Source organism: Macrobrachium rosenbergii, chromosome 51, assembly GCF_040412425.1.
Source record: "Macrobrachium rosenbergii isolate ZJJX-2024 chromosome 51, ASM4041242v1, whole genome shotgun sequence".
NCBI classification, from domain to species: Eukaryota; Metazoa; Arthropoda; class Malacostraca; order Decapoda; family Palaemonidae; genus Macrobrachium; species Macrobrachium rosenbergii.
In genome coordinates this window covers 13538717-13555875 of record NC_089791.1, presented here as the reverse complement: position 1 = coordinate 13555875, position 17159 = coordinate 13538717, and the positions used below count along the sequence as shown (strand labels likewise).

The 17159-nt window shown below is 35.2% G+C and overlaps 1 protein-coding gene across 1 annotated transcript in view; it reads left to right on the top strand.

Annotated features, from left to right (window-relative positions):
- The window catches only part of Lipt1 (Lipoyltransferase 1), a 22843-nt gene extending 6729 nt beyond the window's left edge, over positions 1-16114 (top strand). Inside the window, exons 2-6 of the mRNA XM_067094805.1 lie at positions 252-363; positions 6853-6960; positions 8332-8542; positions 10967-11100; positions 15668-16114. Of these exons, the coding sequence (XP_066950906.1) occupies positions 252-363; positions 6853-6960; positions 8332-8542; positions 10967-11100; positions 15668-15853 (751 nt within the window). The 3' untranslated portion in view covers positions 15854-16114. The remainder of the gene's footprint in view (positions 1-251; positions 364-6852; positions 6961-8331; positions 8543-10966; positions 11101-15667) is intronic.
- The last annotated feature ends 1045 nt before the right edge of the window (positions 16115-17159 follow it).

The window sequence follows — 17159 nt, the reverse complement described above, 5'->3', positions numbered from 1 at the left end:
GAGCTGATTAACAGCTCTCCTAGGGCTGGCCCGAAGGATTAGACGTATTTTACGTGGCTAAGAACCAATTAGTTACTTAGCAACGGGACCTACAGCTTATTGTGGAATCCGAACCACATTATAGCGAGAAATGAATTTCTATCACCAGAAATAAATTCCTCTAACTCTTATTATGAGTAAATTTATTTCCATTATGTATTAATTTCATACGATTGATAATGTATAGAAACGCGTGTTTTTCTTTATTTCAGATACAATCGGAAAGAGAATCTGGGTGTGATCTGCCGCGCCTTGGGAGAAGATTTTGGAATCCAGGCGGCTGTCAACGATAGAGACGATATCGTTGTTGAAGACCAGTTCAAGGTAAGCGAAATTTACGTTCTTGGCATAGATGAAGATATCTTTCATACACGTCTTTTTCACATACACGAGACTAAACCATGTACTTTCATGTAATAGGTAAACGAGAATCGATATGATGTACCGTTTTAGGTCATCACTTTGTTCATATTGAGTATCTCCTTTATGTTAAGCTCTCAAACAGCTTTGGTCAAAAAGGAAGTTAGTGTTTATTACACCGTAGTTTATTAGGGCCTAGTAGCGAGAAGGGCATCCAGCGTCTTCCCAAGGTTGTAGGTGGTGTTTTAGTGCAAGTGCTAAGATTTTTATTTTTTAAATTTCATTATGGTTTTTGAGGTCAGTATTTGTAAGTTGATAATTGCGGGTTTAAATTAGAACTGAAATAGTTTTTAGAGTTGTCATTAACCATTGTTCACTTCATTGTTATATTCAGCCATGTTATTTAAATATTGACCTTTACTTGTAAGAATTTTATTATTTTGCCCTAGTTTTGACTTTATTATGGTGTCGGTAGACGTAATTCCAGGAGAGAGGGTATTAATGCTGCTATTAGACGAATATATTGTCAAGATTTGTTTTTGTTTTGAATTAGAATTTTACGTTAATGGATTTTTTTTGCAAAAATATAACTTTACAATGCATATTGTGCACATTTTTATAATAGAACCAAACATTAATATTCTGAAGCAATTTTTTAATCGCGAGTACTTTAGGCTCCGAGTTTTAGCTTCAGTGCAATTTTTAAATTTCTTCTAAACCCAATTACTTTTGTTATTACTAAAATAAACGTCATTTTGAACTTTCTACCAATAGTGAATACAATCATATGAGAGTAATCTTGAATAATGTAGGAAATATTTGAGATTTTTATAAAATCTTTTCCCATTATAAGTTTGATTTAGTCTGACGAAAGTAATCTCATGGTGGAATGGAATGGAATATCAAGTTTAGGCCAAACGCTGGAAAGGAAAATGAGAGAAGGTAGGTCTGAAAGGCGTAACAGGAGGAAAACCTTGCAGTTGCACTACGAAATAATTGTTAGAGAGGGTGGATAGGAAGATGGAAGAAAGATATGAATGGAGATACAGTAAAAGGAATGAAAGGGGTTGCAGCCAGGGGGCAAAGGGACGCTGCAAAGAACCTTTAGCAATGCCTACAGTGCACCCCGTGAGGTGCACGTAATCTCATGGTGAGATCCAGTTCGCTGCGATTATACGCAGTTAGAGACCGGTTTTTATGTTCATCAGGAATAACTTGTTATTTGAGGTAATTCCCCTTGAACATATTTATTTCTCATTTTATTGGATACTGAATCAACTGTTGTGTAAATACCAGTTGACAGTTAGCTGTTATGAAGCTTGTGTAAACACCTCTTCTCTGATTGATCAGACCATTGAGCACGTGCTCTTTCAGTTCATATAACGGACTCTAAAATTAACGCCAGTATCCAAGTACGGTAATTTTGCACGGAGAAGGGTCGTTTATGTTATTTTGAGAGGTTCCGTGGGCCGCTGTTTGTATAGGCATCGTTCACTGTATAACTTTGCCAGGTCATGCTGAGTGGTTGCCAGTACATTCCTGTGAGGTACCGTATTTAATGTGTGTACATGCCCCATGGTATGGTCGTTGATTCATTTTTCGTTACTAGTTGTGCCGGCTTAGGGTATGCAGTGTGTTGTATCTTCCAGCGCTGGAAGATTCAAAGTGTTGTTGAGCACTATTCCCCGAATGCAACTTATTCAGTAAGCCATGTGTATTTTCCGAGAATTTGAAGTTCCTTTCATTTTAAAAGAATTCAGCATTAGCATAATTAGTGACATACCTGTATTTTCTATGGGTCTTTATTGTTATTTACTGAATGTTATGTGGTTAGTTTTCGTGTGGCGTATTTTGATAAATTTCTTTATGAAACAACACATTCCTAGGTGAAGGATAATTTTAGCTTTAATTATAGATATCGCATTTCCGCATCTGCAAAAGTGTATTGACTAATAAGTTTCTGTGCACTATCGTAACAATGTATGGAAAACTATTTAGTCCAAAGCTAGAGAACCCCCTCCTCCCTGTTAGAACAAAAATGCAGTTGTGGACAGCTAGCAGAAGAGGATTTAAAATCTGCCCTGGAGAATCTGTAGCGGCCCCCATTCATTAGTTGCCGTGACTTATTGGCAAGGATTATGCTACAAAGAAAGGCTTTTGTTCTGTTGATAAATTCAAACGTTTTCTTAAATACGATCATATTTCCTAGAAATAGTAATAATGCTCATTAATAAATAGTGAATGAAAGATTTTAATTTACTTGAGAAAAGTACTGCCTTTTAACCAGTGGCCGACGTGGAAGATATTCTTAGTTATGTAATGTGGTGGGTTTAATCATCCCAGATTTCACCTTCTGTGGCTTTAGGGATAATTTAATTGAAAGTAGCTCCAACTAGATTTAAATTGCCAGAACTTAGGGTACGTAAACTCAATAGGAACCCGGATGAATCTGCTAAAAATGCAGTCGGAGTTGACGATAGCTTCATGGTACAGTATTGCTGCCGGCACACACGAACTGACATAAGCAAACAAAATTATGTTACGTAAGCATCTAAACATAGTACTCTTTGACCCTGGTGTAAGGACGCTCATTTTAGCAGTTTTCTCGGGCGTTCTTTAAATCTGTTTGATTTACGGCCCTGACTATGGCGTTTTCTGGTGTTCGTTTCTCGAACCTTTGAACTCGTTTTCTGGTGTTCGTTTCTCGAACCTTTGAACTCGAATCGTTTGGCCATATATTCGTGTATCGGTTAAATTTGCCGTCACGGGGAACTGGTCTGTTGCTGTTGGAACTTTCCAGCTTTGTTGCCATGGGACCACCAGCATTTCTTGCTTCTTTGTCCGGGCATTTGCTCCCCACGCTCCGCCCTCATCAGCCACCGGTCTCCCTGTCCCGTCCGCTCTCCCTTCAGATGCTAAACAAAATCCAAGGCCAACGCGTAGTTATGATGAGCGGGTGGCGATATTTACGAGGGATAGGTAAAGTACATTGGGTGCTGTTGTTGCCTTGAGTAATTGGGCAATGGTTTCGAGGCATTACAATTTCTTACTTATACGGTAGATTAAGATTTGAAAGCAGTACCAAACGACGAGTTCACTGAACCCAGTAGCGTCCCCAATGAACTCACTCACGCGGTACTGTATGTGAAGTATCGTAGCAGAGGCGACTGAGGGTGTCTACTATAGGTTACTACGTAAATAGTCGACTTTGGATTTTAACAGCGTGGCCTGAAGATGCAAAAATAGTTTCCCTTGATATATTGAGTTTTACGAGAAAATACGTTTCCTGTTTGGGGAATGGAATTAAGAGAGATTGGTAAATTCGTGTTGGGTTAAAATTTTTGTCTGGCCTATATTACCGTAATAGGTTTCATGAAGGATATGTATGGTAATTAAAATTAGAACAAGTTGGGATTTGTTTGCTATTTAATTTTGGTTTTGAAGCAAAGGATGTGTAAAAACTTTGAAGGATTTTAAATTTCTCGCGCAACGGAAACATTATTTTGCCCCTTTTCTTCATCCGGTAACCTAGTCGGATTTAGCATTGTGCCATGTTTAACGAAAATATAGTAATAAGCTAGGATAGTATGGCTTATATTGTACAAGAATCTCGCAAGGGTAAAATCGCGTGCTAGCATGAGGAAGGTTTCCATAACTTAACGAATTGTACTCAAACCCTCGATAAAAAGAATGGTAGGACATTATATACATTGTTTAGGCTAATTTGACCGTTACCTCACTCGGATTGACTGTGATGTCAGATGATCATTGCTCATACACGTGAGAGGCGAGCACATGTCATGGTGAATGCTGTAACCGAGATGTTGCCCGGTCGCAAATTCCTGAGATGTACGCTAGTATTGTACCAGCCCGGTTTTTTGGCCATGCCCTTAGATTTAGTTAGGTTGGTTAGGATGATTTGCATTTTCGCAATGTGGGTGGGGGAATCATATCGAGATTAATTTCAAGAAAATTCTATGGTTTTTAAGATATGGCGTCCCGCTTTTTTCAGGTTACATCTCGGGAAAATGCCACCCGGTCCCTCTGTACCTCGTAGTCTAAAGCAAGAGCTGGCGTAGGGTTTGTTCGGGAGACAGGTGAAAGTAAATTTTGCTTTGCTTTTATAGAAAGCCCAGGATCGCCGTGGATTGAAGCTAAACGCCATTGAAACGCTTGCATTGTTTCCCCTTGTGCCAATCGTTAATTCCTTTGAAAAATAAATTCTCTCTCTCTCTCTCTCTCTCTCTCTCTCTTGAACCTAGGTAGGAATTCTTCAATCATAGTTCCGTGCATTGAAATCTGGGGTCCAGTTGGAGCAGCGTTAGGAAATAATAATAAAGAATATATACAACTGAAATTTATTTCGTATTAAAAGTATGGAGCTTAAAGAAAAACTGTTAATGAATTAAAAAACTACAGAAAAAATTATAAAGATGCTGAATTTTTATAATTAAATATAAAAAAAAGATGGTACACACAAAATATGCTTATTTTTAAAAGGCTGTTATTATGTACACAAGAAAAAAAAAATCTTCAGCAACAAAAGGGTATAATCATCTTGAAAAATGATGACACAGCAGTGAAGTGAAAAAAAAAAAAAATATCGGTGTGCCTGGAACAAATGAAAATGACCGATTATTGGTACATTGCCCGCAATGTCATAATTAAGTTACTACAGATATTATGCTTGGAATAAATTCTTAGTATAAAAGGGATATTATTAGTAAGAAAGAGATGTTCAGAGGACCTTTGTGTTATATATATATATATACATATATAATTATATATATATGTATATATTTTTCTATTTTTTATTACAGTTTACTATAAATTGAATGGCTCTCTCACATTATTGTCAACACACTTTATATATATATATATATACATATAATATATATATATATATATATATATATATATATATATATATATATATATATATATATATATATATATAAATGAACTTTCTCTCTGCTGTTAGCCATGCTGGAAGATCAAGGGAGGGTGCACCAGATGGCCCAGTACATTGAAATTTGGGGTCCAGTTAGAGCAGTGGTAGGAAATAGAAAGAAATATACAGTATATACAACAGAAATTTATTCCGTATTACATAGTTTTTTCAACTCAGAAAAACTATTCCTAAGTTGAAAAAAACTAAAAAAACTTCACCATGATGCACTTTTATAAGATTACAGTAAGTGTAGGGTCCATACGGCGACCCTGCGATAAACACACATACATAAAAATTATGAAAAAACCAATGTTTGTAGGCAAAACACTTACCTTCTCTGTGGTGTGATGTCAGAACTCCGAGTGGGGTAGTGGGCGGAGTCTATTGTACCGGCAACAAAATGTTGGAAAATTACGCATTATCTTACTGCTGCGCCACTAGGACCTGAGACTTCCTATTTAGGGTTAATTGTAAATTCTGCTAATAATATCCGTCGATTTCATAATTCTTTAACAAAGACATATTACTCAGATTGAATGTTACATTTTTCTTACTTTTTAAATGTTGTTGAACCGATAATTGTTTTGTTGATACTGTATAACCTTTTTTTTTATGCCAAAACGTCACAACTGGAATCTTGTGTTAACGTTTTTGTAAGTAATATCTTGAATTTGGTTTCTCATTTGGAACATATTTTATGTAAACAATGATTTGTCTGTTTGTTGTTCCCATAATGGACTTGCCTGGATTACGAATTCTGTTGAACAATATCTCCATGACGAGTAAATGTTTTTGTTTTCCTTTTTTTTTCTAACCAATCCTTGTCTCAATACACACTTTGTGTTTCTAGGTTGGTCATAGAGTCTTATTTTTGTTTTAATTTGTTAAATAAGGTTGCGTTGACATTTCATTTCCAGATTGGTAATTAAATGATCTTAAACTTCAATAGATGATATGGTTAAACTGTAGGCCTACGATTCTTAGTTCTAAACTGCAAAAGTTTTGAAGAATATCTCTGCTTTGTTTCTGTAGCCACGATTTTCTCAATAAGTTTGTGCATTTTAGTTATTGATGTAGCGAAAGACATCACACACGCACACACACATACTCTGTTCTGGCTTTCAGGCTCACGGTAAGTGATAATTTTCCCGTCATTTTTAACACACCCGTAAATAATGAAAGGAGTTATTTATTTTTTTCATAATTTTTCATATGATTAATGCTTTCATGGCTTTGTAATTAAAAATGTTGCAGTATAATCTTTTCCCTCAGACAAGTAGAGATCTTTTTCATCAGTGCTGTAGGAATTATTGCTGTTGAATAAGTACATAGCACTTTTTTTTTAATGGAATTGAATATTTTAAGCAAGCTATGAAATATTACAACTTGGTGGGTTGCTTTCAGATGGAAGGTACATTGTACTTATTGTATTTTAAGGCTTCTTGAGGGAACTGAATGTCAGATAAATAGTCTTAACAATGCATCACTTTCATTTTTTTCAGGTGTCTGGATCTGCAGCCAAGTTGGGTCGAACAACAGCTTACCATCACTGCAGCCTTCTGGTAAAGGCAGACAAAATGCAGTTGAAATTAGCTCTGCAAGGAGATAAGGTAAATCCTATTCCAGCACAAGATAAAGGCTATGAATTCTTGCATGCTGTTTTTCACCATTTGCTCCAGACCTTTATTCTTCTTGTCTGTAGCAATAGATCGAACCAGTTACATATATATATATATATATATATATATATATATATATATATATATATATACTGTATATATATATATATATTATATATATATATATATATATATATATATAATATATATATAATATATAATATATATATATATATATATATATATATATATATATATATATATATATATATATATATATATATATATATATATATATATATATATATATATATATATATATATATATATATACAGTACAGTCAGTAAATCCCAACATTGACATACTTTATATTGCCTTTAGATTTAGGTAGTTTTTACTTCTGTAGTGAGCAAGGAAATTTATGTGAAATGCCACAAGTAAAGAAAACTGTGCTATATAATATAAGAGGGCAAAGAGACTTCAAAAGAAAGACTTACTGTATTTCAGTATTCATTTACAGTATATAATCGTGTATTTTTTTTTGGTGGTGTTGCCTGTTAAAACATTGAAAATCCTGTTGCTGTATTATGCTGAAATATACTGTAGTCCTATTGCAACACAGAACAAGGGAGAGTCTTGGACCTACTTCTAGTTCTTGGTGTACAATAATGTTTACATGAACCTGAACTGTTGGCATCTAACGTTGATATTTGATTGAAGGAACATGACCTTACTCAGTGACGTTGATATTTGATTGAAGGAACATGACCTTACTCAGTGACATTGACATATTGCCATGTTGTCTTTTCCTGTGCCGACTCATTTCCTATGTTTTGACCCACTTTTGTTTGCCTTTGTGTTCTTAATCACTCTTGTTTTCCATTAAGGAAAGAAGAAAAATAAGTTATTAGCCGTTTTGTCTGAGCAGCATGAAGGAAAAAATTTGGACCATATGTTCTTAAGTCATTTTGAATTATTGTAGTGACACTGTAACCTGAATTTATATTAAAAGTTTTTAGGGGCCCAGGTGCTACTGAAGGGTGTTTAAATCAGGGTTTGTGTGCTAGGGTTGACTGGTAGTAAACATTTTCAAAGCAGTGCTTGAAAACTTCCAATACAGAAATGATTGGTAATTAAAAATAAGGCAAGACTTTAGTGTATGTAGTAACAATACTCATCTAGTAAAGACCAGTTTGGTGGCTCTACTGAAAATCTTGTGGTTTCAAACACTGTGCTTATAAAAGCAAGCAATACATGAAGGTGCCCAAGTAAATTTTTGGAAACTGGAAACTATTGTCTGAACTAAATATGTACAGTGCAATACAGATTGTATTAAAATTAAAATTTTCTTCTGTTTACAGACTATAGACAGCAAAGCAACTGCTAGTGTTCCAGCCCCAGTAATTAATCTTAGTGAACTGAAAACTGACCTTACAGTGGACCAACTTCTTACAAGCATTGGCCGTTCTTATCTTCACTCTGCAAATGGTAGTGCATCATTAACCCCTGAGCAGCTGTACCAAAGGTCCAATGGTTATGCACTAATCAATCCAAGTGAGGATTGGTTCCCAGGTAAGTTTTAAATGTTGGAATATAGTGTAACCAATTATGCCTCTTGGTAGGTAAGTTGGTTTAAGGAATATAGTGCAACCAATGATGCCTCTTGGTAGGTAAGTTGGTTTAATGACTTAAGAGATACACACATGACCAGACATACATGATGTGTGTTGGCCATTTAACCCCTGATTATTTTCACATCTCTTGAAGGCACCATAGTTAGAAATTTGTTTACTTTATTCAGAGGTAGTGAGAGAGCAGTACTTTAATGACAAAGTTTAGTTAGCACAATTATGATTTTGAGTGCAGGTTAATTGACAGGGTTAGGTTATTACTGGTTTATTGAATAATTTTTCTTATAACATTTCATTACTACAGATTACTTAATTGCATTAAGAAATTCAAAGTTTGTCATAGAAACTGGATAATTTTTAATTACGGTATATAAAAATTTGCCATAAAAATTTGTTCTTGCAGTTTATGCTATTTTTTTTTTCTGTGCTATAGGCTTTTTCAGGGAGGTGTAGGGTTTTCATTAAACATCACCATTGAAGGTTGAGAGTTGAGTACAGTATGTATTATGAGAGCTTTGACTGAGGCATGGAATGATTTAAATGCGAAGGGCTTTGATCTTAAGACATGGAGAGAACCCGGGGAACAAGGAAGTATGGCTGGTTTACTATGGGTATCCATGGCTGCCCTGTCTATGAGAGTTGCCCTCCTGAGATAGCTGCTGAAGGAAACCTGAAGTGCCTGTTAGTGGGAAAGAAATTTAAGCTAATGTTGGTTAATCTTAAGAGGCTGAAGCCAGAAAGTGGAAAATCCAGGATGAGATGGATGTATATGAAGAAAAAGTTTGCACATTTAAACATTACCAGACAAGCTGCTACCACAGGATCTGTCCTGAAGGTATCTGGAGGTGCATTTGTGATAACCACAAGTTTATCTAAGAACCGTGAGTTAAAGGCGAATGATCATTTTAGGAGCATGGACATTGTAGACTTTAACTTTAGTGGGTCAAGTCTATTGTTGGCTAAGAAAAGTTGCCATAAATGCTATGAAGAATAGGTGAAGACTTCTAGATTACAGTATTTTGTGTTAACTGGTGATAGTGAATAGTGTCTTTAGACTGGTGAAACAGGTAGACTGTTAAGATGTAGTGTGGGTTGGTGATGTGATAACCAGTCTGGGATATAGGCCTTGCAGATTTTTTGTTATAAAATATCAGAAAAGGATCCTAGATAATCCTCATGACCATATGAATGAACAAACCCCCCGGAGGGAGGTGGTACCTGCCATCAGTGCACCTCATGCGGTTGCAGGCATTACTTGAGGTCCTTTATAGTGTTCATTTGTCCCCTAGCTCCTTGTAGGGGGTTAGTGCACCTCATGTGGTGCACTGTAGGCATTACTTAAGGTTCTTTGCAACGTGCTTTCGACCCCTAGCTGCAACCCATTCATTCCTTTTACTGTACTTCCTTTCATATTCTCTTCCATCTTACTTTCCACCCTCTCCCAACAATTGATTCATAGTGCAACTGAGGTTTTCCTCCTGTTACACCTTTCAAAACTTTTACTGTCAATTTCAGTTTCAGCACTGAATGACCTCATAGGTCCCAGTGCTTGGCCTAAATTTTATACAGTATTCAATTCAAGTATTCAATTCAATTCAGCCTCTGGCTGCAACCCCTTTCATTCCTATACTGCACCTCCATTCATATTCTCTTTCTTCCATCTTAACTTTTCACCCATTCCTAACAATTGTTTCATAGTGCAACTAGGTTTTCCTACTGTTACACCTTTCAAACCTTTTGACTGTCAATTTCCATTTCAGTGCTGAATGACCTCATTTGTACCAGTGCTTGGTCAGTGTTGAATGATCTTGTCTGTACCAGTGCTTGGCCTGAATTCAATATTTATATATTATCTCTACATGAACAAAAGACAGGTTGTGTTACTAACACTTCCCAATCTCTGGAAAGGATGATTTGTGCAATATAGGTTCTTCAGTAACCTTTGTAGTACAGAAGTTGTGACCCACTTCAGAGGATTAATGAACACAAGTTCACGCCTTCAAACTTTTGCTAATTAACAGTCTTCCCAAATTTAGGCAGAATGTATGAGGTTTGGTATTCTCTCTCTCCAACATGGTTTTATTTGTTATCTCATAAATTTTTAAAACAGTTTGTTAAATGACAGTTTGTTAAATTGTCATTTGTTAATTGGTACTGCATACTACTGTACATATTTTAAAAGAAAGCTACCTATTCACAGTTAATTTGATTTACAGTACTACTTTGTGTTTGTGCAGTTTGTCTGCTATTGAACAAAACACAAATGAAAATGGAAGCAAAATAAACCTATTTGTTCCAGTAAAAAAATTTTTAGTGAGTGGAATATTCAAGGACAGCACACTGTATCTAATTTATTCACTTTCAGGTCTCCAGGGATTGCAAGAAGAACTGTCTTCAAAATCCTGGTTACATGAAAAGACACCAAGGTTTACCATAACACGCCCAGTTACACTCCCTGAATGTATTGCCCATGATACAACTGTAAATGTTTCAATACAGGTAAATAATTTGCATTTTTTCTTTTCAAATTTTTGCAGACAAACAAGCCTAGGAAATTTTCTGGTATTGCCCGAATTCATTGTAGTTAAGTTAGTTGATGGATAGACTTAATGAACTGTAAATTAAATGCTAACTCCAGTACACTTTACATTAAATTAAATTTAAGGCAGAGTTTGATGAAGATAGTGGTATTGTAGGTGACTGATTACAAAGAGTTACAGCCCACTGATTAGGAGAATTTCTTGCTTAGCGTAATTATACAGGAAATATGGAGGCATAGATATTAACGTGAGCTTAGGCCAGAGGATGTATATGGTGTTGCACAGAGACATTTCCGAATGAATAAAACGTGAGTAGATTTAAAACTGAAATGCATCATCATTGAAGCTTACAGACACATTGATTTACTTCAGGGAAACAAAGGTAAAATTTAAAGGAACATTTATTGTTGGACTACATTTGAATTAGGTAAGGTTGATATGATAGTGTTTGATGATTGGGGCTAACACTTTCACATTATGCTGATATGAAGGGGAAATGAATGTTGAAGATATTAAAGTTTATTTTTATTGCAATAGCCCAATCTAGAGGCACTATAGTGTATGCAACTCATCAGTGGTTTCTTGCTTACCCTGGCTCCCTATAGTTTCAGTGAGTGTGTCAATTTCATTTTGAGACGATATTAATTTACAGACACGGGTAAAATGCTTCACCTCTGTTGGAGTTGGTAATAATTCAAAATAATTCTTCTTGGGATAAATTACAATTACTCCTTGAAGAACAGAACATTGCATCTCCCTTGAAATATTATGTTAAATAGCATTCCATGCTTTGACAAAAAAGTTGGAACACTGACTTCAAGTTAACCAACTTCATAATCGTATTTGATTTACAGCATGAAATATTTCAGTTGGAATTTAGCTCAAACCCCCCCTACTCAAAAGAGCAATTAACAGTTTGACATAAAATTTTATGACATAATGGACAAGACAGGTTCCCTTGTACTGCAGGAATGTAGCACTGGTATACATTGGCATTTACCATGACTTTTCCTCTCAGGGTGATGAGTACAGAATGGTAATGGTCTTGTATGAAAAAATATAAATCATAAGCTGAATAAAAGCTTTATTGTGGTGTTATGCCTTATATTTTGCTTATACAGTACATAAGCTATGAACAGTGCATTGTATGTAAAATAATAGCTACAAGTTAGGCTTTACCAAACTTCTGAGGTTGACATCATCCATAGAAAGTTTTTGAGTAACTTCCTGCAAATTGGACAATTTTTGTTTTTATTTTTTGAACATTGTGTAGTAAGTTGGGGTATTCTGTTTGTGTGTTTGGATGCAGTATTGGCTTTTAAGTGTTTCTTTTCCACTGTGTGAAAAAGTGGTTCATTCTTGATACACTACACTGTGACTACAGGGTATATAGGGTGTATCTTGTACACATATTGTTGTAAGGCAATTTGGTCCAGGTTCTTAAGTGTCCCTTCTGCAGAGTAGTTTACATCATTTGCTTAAGACATGATTGTTTTATGATCATATTTAGTAAAGTAGGTTACTCAAATCACTACACCACTTCCTGACTTGCATAGAGCTAAGCTTAGATAATTTTTATTCTTAAAATTATGAGTGAAAGATAAGTGGGAATAGAGGTTGAAGGGATACTGCAAAGAAACAGTAGCTCAGTATTAACTATAGTGTGCTGTGCAATGCACGTGTAGGCGATACTTTTCAATAGAAGTGTAATTAGAACCAATATTACACTTGGCTTACTAGATCACGTATTTTAGGCAACTGTCTGGTTATTAAGCTAACCTTTTCTGTTGTATGTTCTTTATTTCTGATTGCATGTTTCTTTGATCAAGTTTCAAACCTTAATTCATCTTTAAACATATCTTGTCTGAGATTTTACCCTTATTTAATTGGTAATGTGTCCATATTTGTTCAGCTCAAGAATGAATATCTTAGCTGTCCATGATTTTTTCACCTAACAAAATAATGTTGCCCCTAGGTCACTTTTTTTTTTATATCCAATACAAAACAAATAAAACAGTCAGAGGAGTAAGATATGTTTTCACAAGCTCTTCTACTGCATTTTAAGTGTTAGTTAATTTCCTTTGTGGAAAATTTATTTTCAAAACCGCTGCATGTTGCCTTGATCAATTTTCAAGACCTTAATTGATCTTTAAGCATATCTTTAATGTATCCATATTTGTTCACCTCAAAGAGAATATTTCTTAGCTGTCCATGATTTTTCACCTTAGAAATGTTGCCCCAAGGTACCTTTTTTTTTGGCTGATGTGCAATATAAAACATACCAGTCAGGAGTAAGATAAATATTTTCAAGAGCTCTTCATCTAGTCAGCCTTGGATTTTTTGATAAGCAGATAGGTTATAAATATGGATTGGGTCTCGAGCATATTTTTACTTTACATGATTTAGAGATATGGATTGGATTGTGGCATAATTTTGCTTTACAATTTAGAAGAATGTTTCCCACTTGCCAAAAAATTTTTACTCCCCAGTGATACTCCCAACTTTTATTAGTATAGGCAGTCCCTGGTTTACAACGGGTTCCGTTTTTCCGCTGCGTCGTAAGCCGAAAATCGTTGTAAACCGAAAAATCGTTGAAAATCGTAAAAAAATCCTAAGAAAACCTTACTTTTAATGCTTTGGGTGTATTGAAATTGATGTAAAAACTGCATTTTTATTGAGTTTTCATAAAAACCTCCAAATTTTAATATTCTGCCGTTTGGGCCAAAACCGATGGTTATGTTTGCCAGCCACAATTCTTTTGACATTTGATCCGGAACTTGAAAGTATATGACAAGAGGGCAGTGTACAAGATTCGGGTGTGATGAACCGAGACATGTGTGCAGAGCAAACTAGGAAAATAATTTCGTCCCATGCAATATATTTGAAAACCTCTAGCGTTGTAACCTTGTTATTATATGAATTTGTAGGGAAAGTCTTAGGAGCGGACCCAAGTCGCAAACTGGGGACTGTCTGTAGTATGTTATGTTTGCCATATGTGCCACACCCTTTGATCATGTTACACATTGATTGAATTTAACTGTTGCATTTTCATTATAATGGATATTGCAGGAAACAGTTTGATAAGCACAACTTGAAAGTATAAAAATTAACAAGAGGGTAGTGGATCACTGAAGATTCCTCATGGGTGTGATGAACCTTATACTGGACATTCTGCAAAAGCTGTTGAAAAATGGATAGGGAAACCTATAAGTATGGTATTGCTAAAATGGATAGTATTAAAGAAATATTGTCATTTAATAACCACTTTTAGAAAAGTTTGAAAATAGAAGTTATGGTCAAAATAAGGCTTTATTCAGAAATAATAGAAACAGCCTGCATTCAATATACCAGCAGTGAAAATAATAACTTTATACTGTACCAGGTTTATTCAGACCAGACCCACTCTCTCTAAAATGTAATGAAAAATTACTACAGATATATATAACTTGGGTAATTACACAGTTACCTAGTAAATCTATTCAGTTGGATAAAATTCCAGTTACCTATTTAATTACTTATTTCACCGCAATAGATTGTCACACTCAATATTTGATGAACTATGTAATCTACGATAGTGTATTGTGTTATCCTACAAAAACTGCAAACTCTCTACTATATTTGTTCTTATTTCATACAAAATACATATCTCCTAGCTAAAATGTTAATGTATACCTAATCTAGTTACACATGTAAATGTGGTATATATAGATTTTTTTCTTGAACTGTGACTTTTAGTCAGTACAGTTCCTGAAGATGGAGGGAAAACTACTGGGACAAATTAAGACCTATTATATTCTTCCTTTGTTGTACAGTTTCTCCTTTGCTTTTTACGGATAACTGTACATGAATATACTTTATATATTATATATTCCATATATAAGACAATTTAAAAGATACTTCCTCAGCAAATGGTGGAGTGGAAATTGAAAGTGTGTGCACACCTTGATCCCATTATCTGAATCTCTCTTTTCAAATCAGTCCCCCCTCCAGTCCCCCCTCAAGGAGGTTCTTTGACCTAGAGTTCCCTCATACTTGTTCATGCAAGTGTAGATATGCTGCTTCGAAATGTCCCTCTACCTGTTACTGGGCATTTGGATCCTAGTCTTTCCATTCTGCCTACAGCAATATACTTCGTCCTCGTCTGTGTGGGACTCATTAGTGTATGAGAATAGACAATGGAGCAAGCCAACAGACTAAAAGCTCCTCCAAACAACATTGCATTTGGCCAACAGCAATGGATTTTGACCATTTTCATTTCCACTCCTGACTACTTCCCTGGGAGAGCATCAAACCTTCATTATTTCGAGAACATTTTGGTTAACTTTGTGGTGTACAAATTGTGAAATAGAATGAGACATTTATGGAAATTACAACTGTAATTCAGAATGTACTGGAAAAGCTTTTATGGTACTTGTCTCAGTTATATGTAACTTGCATTGCTTTTGGGTATGCTTATTTTACTGTATTCTAACCATTCTGGCTCCTCTGAAAATCTTGCATTAATCTTCATGGCTCCTCTTTTTTAGGCTTACCATGGTCACATTGAAGAAGTGAAAGTGGTTGGACATGATGTTTGTCCTGATGTAGCTGAATTAGTCCAAGAGGTTGGAAAGGCTATGAAGGGATCACAGTTCTCCTTGGATACATTCCCAGACCTAGTGAATCGTATGAGACTACCTCAGCCTTTGCGGACCCAGAGAGTAGTAGTGTGAACAGATCCTGTGGATTATGATAATGTGTAATGTTACATCCAGGTGGTGGGATTTTTCTATTGTGAATTAAGTTAGCACAAAAAATTAATGGTAAGTTTTGTATAATATTAGCTCTTGATATTTTGTAATTCTAAACTGTGGTTGTATTCAGTTTTAACCGTAACTGAAATATTATTACCTGTTGAATAAAATGGATTTTGTGGAACATGTTCTGAATCTCTTGTAATAAATTCAGCTAAAGTAAAAGTACTGTAATTATAAGTGCCATTGTTTTGTATGGTAATTCATTTACACTTCAGCTTGATAAAAAATAAAAAAATTTACTGTGTTTGAATGTTCCTAAGGAGAGGGAATAGAGTATGAGTAAATTGCTGGAGTTTTATCTTTCCTCCACTATGGAAACATGATTAACCTCTCCAAAATTAAACTGAACTAGAAACTTGAATGAGATCTGGGAAGGTTAAACGCTGTTTATGCACCACATTCAGGGTTCAAGTTTCAGGAACTATATAGTTTGGTTGACTGTATGCTTCACGAAATGCAACTCTTAGGGAAGACAGAAGGCACATGTAATCAACTAAGTATTTCACATCAGAATAAAAACCTTGTTTTTAGCAGTTTCATTAAAACTGTACAATTTATCTGCACCCACGTATAAAAGATTAAAACCTCAAACTCGGTGAGTCATCATTCCAAATATGTAAAGTTCCCAATTCTTCCTGTACCAATTGTTATGAAATTCCTGAAGAGAAAGTGCCCAAGAATCCTGGTTGTTGGAGATTTCCCCTTAAACAGAGATACTATATACCCTTGGTCACTTGTTTGCTCTCTATACTGGATGCTGGTTCACAAGGACAAGGATTGAGGTACTAAAAAAAATTTGTAATAAAATTAGTCATTAGGATACATACCTACTGTTGAAATTACCTTACATCTTCGCAGTTAGGTGTGATCAACATTCAAAAATGGGAAAAAAAAAAAAAAAAAAAAAAAAAAAAAAAACTCAATGGATTCTATAATCACTTGTTTTCCCCCACTTAGTGGGTGGTTAGGAAGAATTCTGACAAGAACATGGACGTTCCAGCACCACTAACATGAGGGTAGGCTGCGTGGGTTTCCACTTTTTATCAAAATCTTTATAAAAATTTTCATTATTGGGATGAATCTTACCAACTGTTGAAGTTAGCTGACAACTATATTGAATGAGGATGGGTTAGTGCACCCAGAAAAACATCCACAAAGCCAAGCAAACTAAAAAAGCCTCAAACATTCTTACCCATTGTGTGATCCTTCAGGTATGTACTAC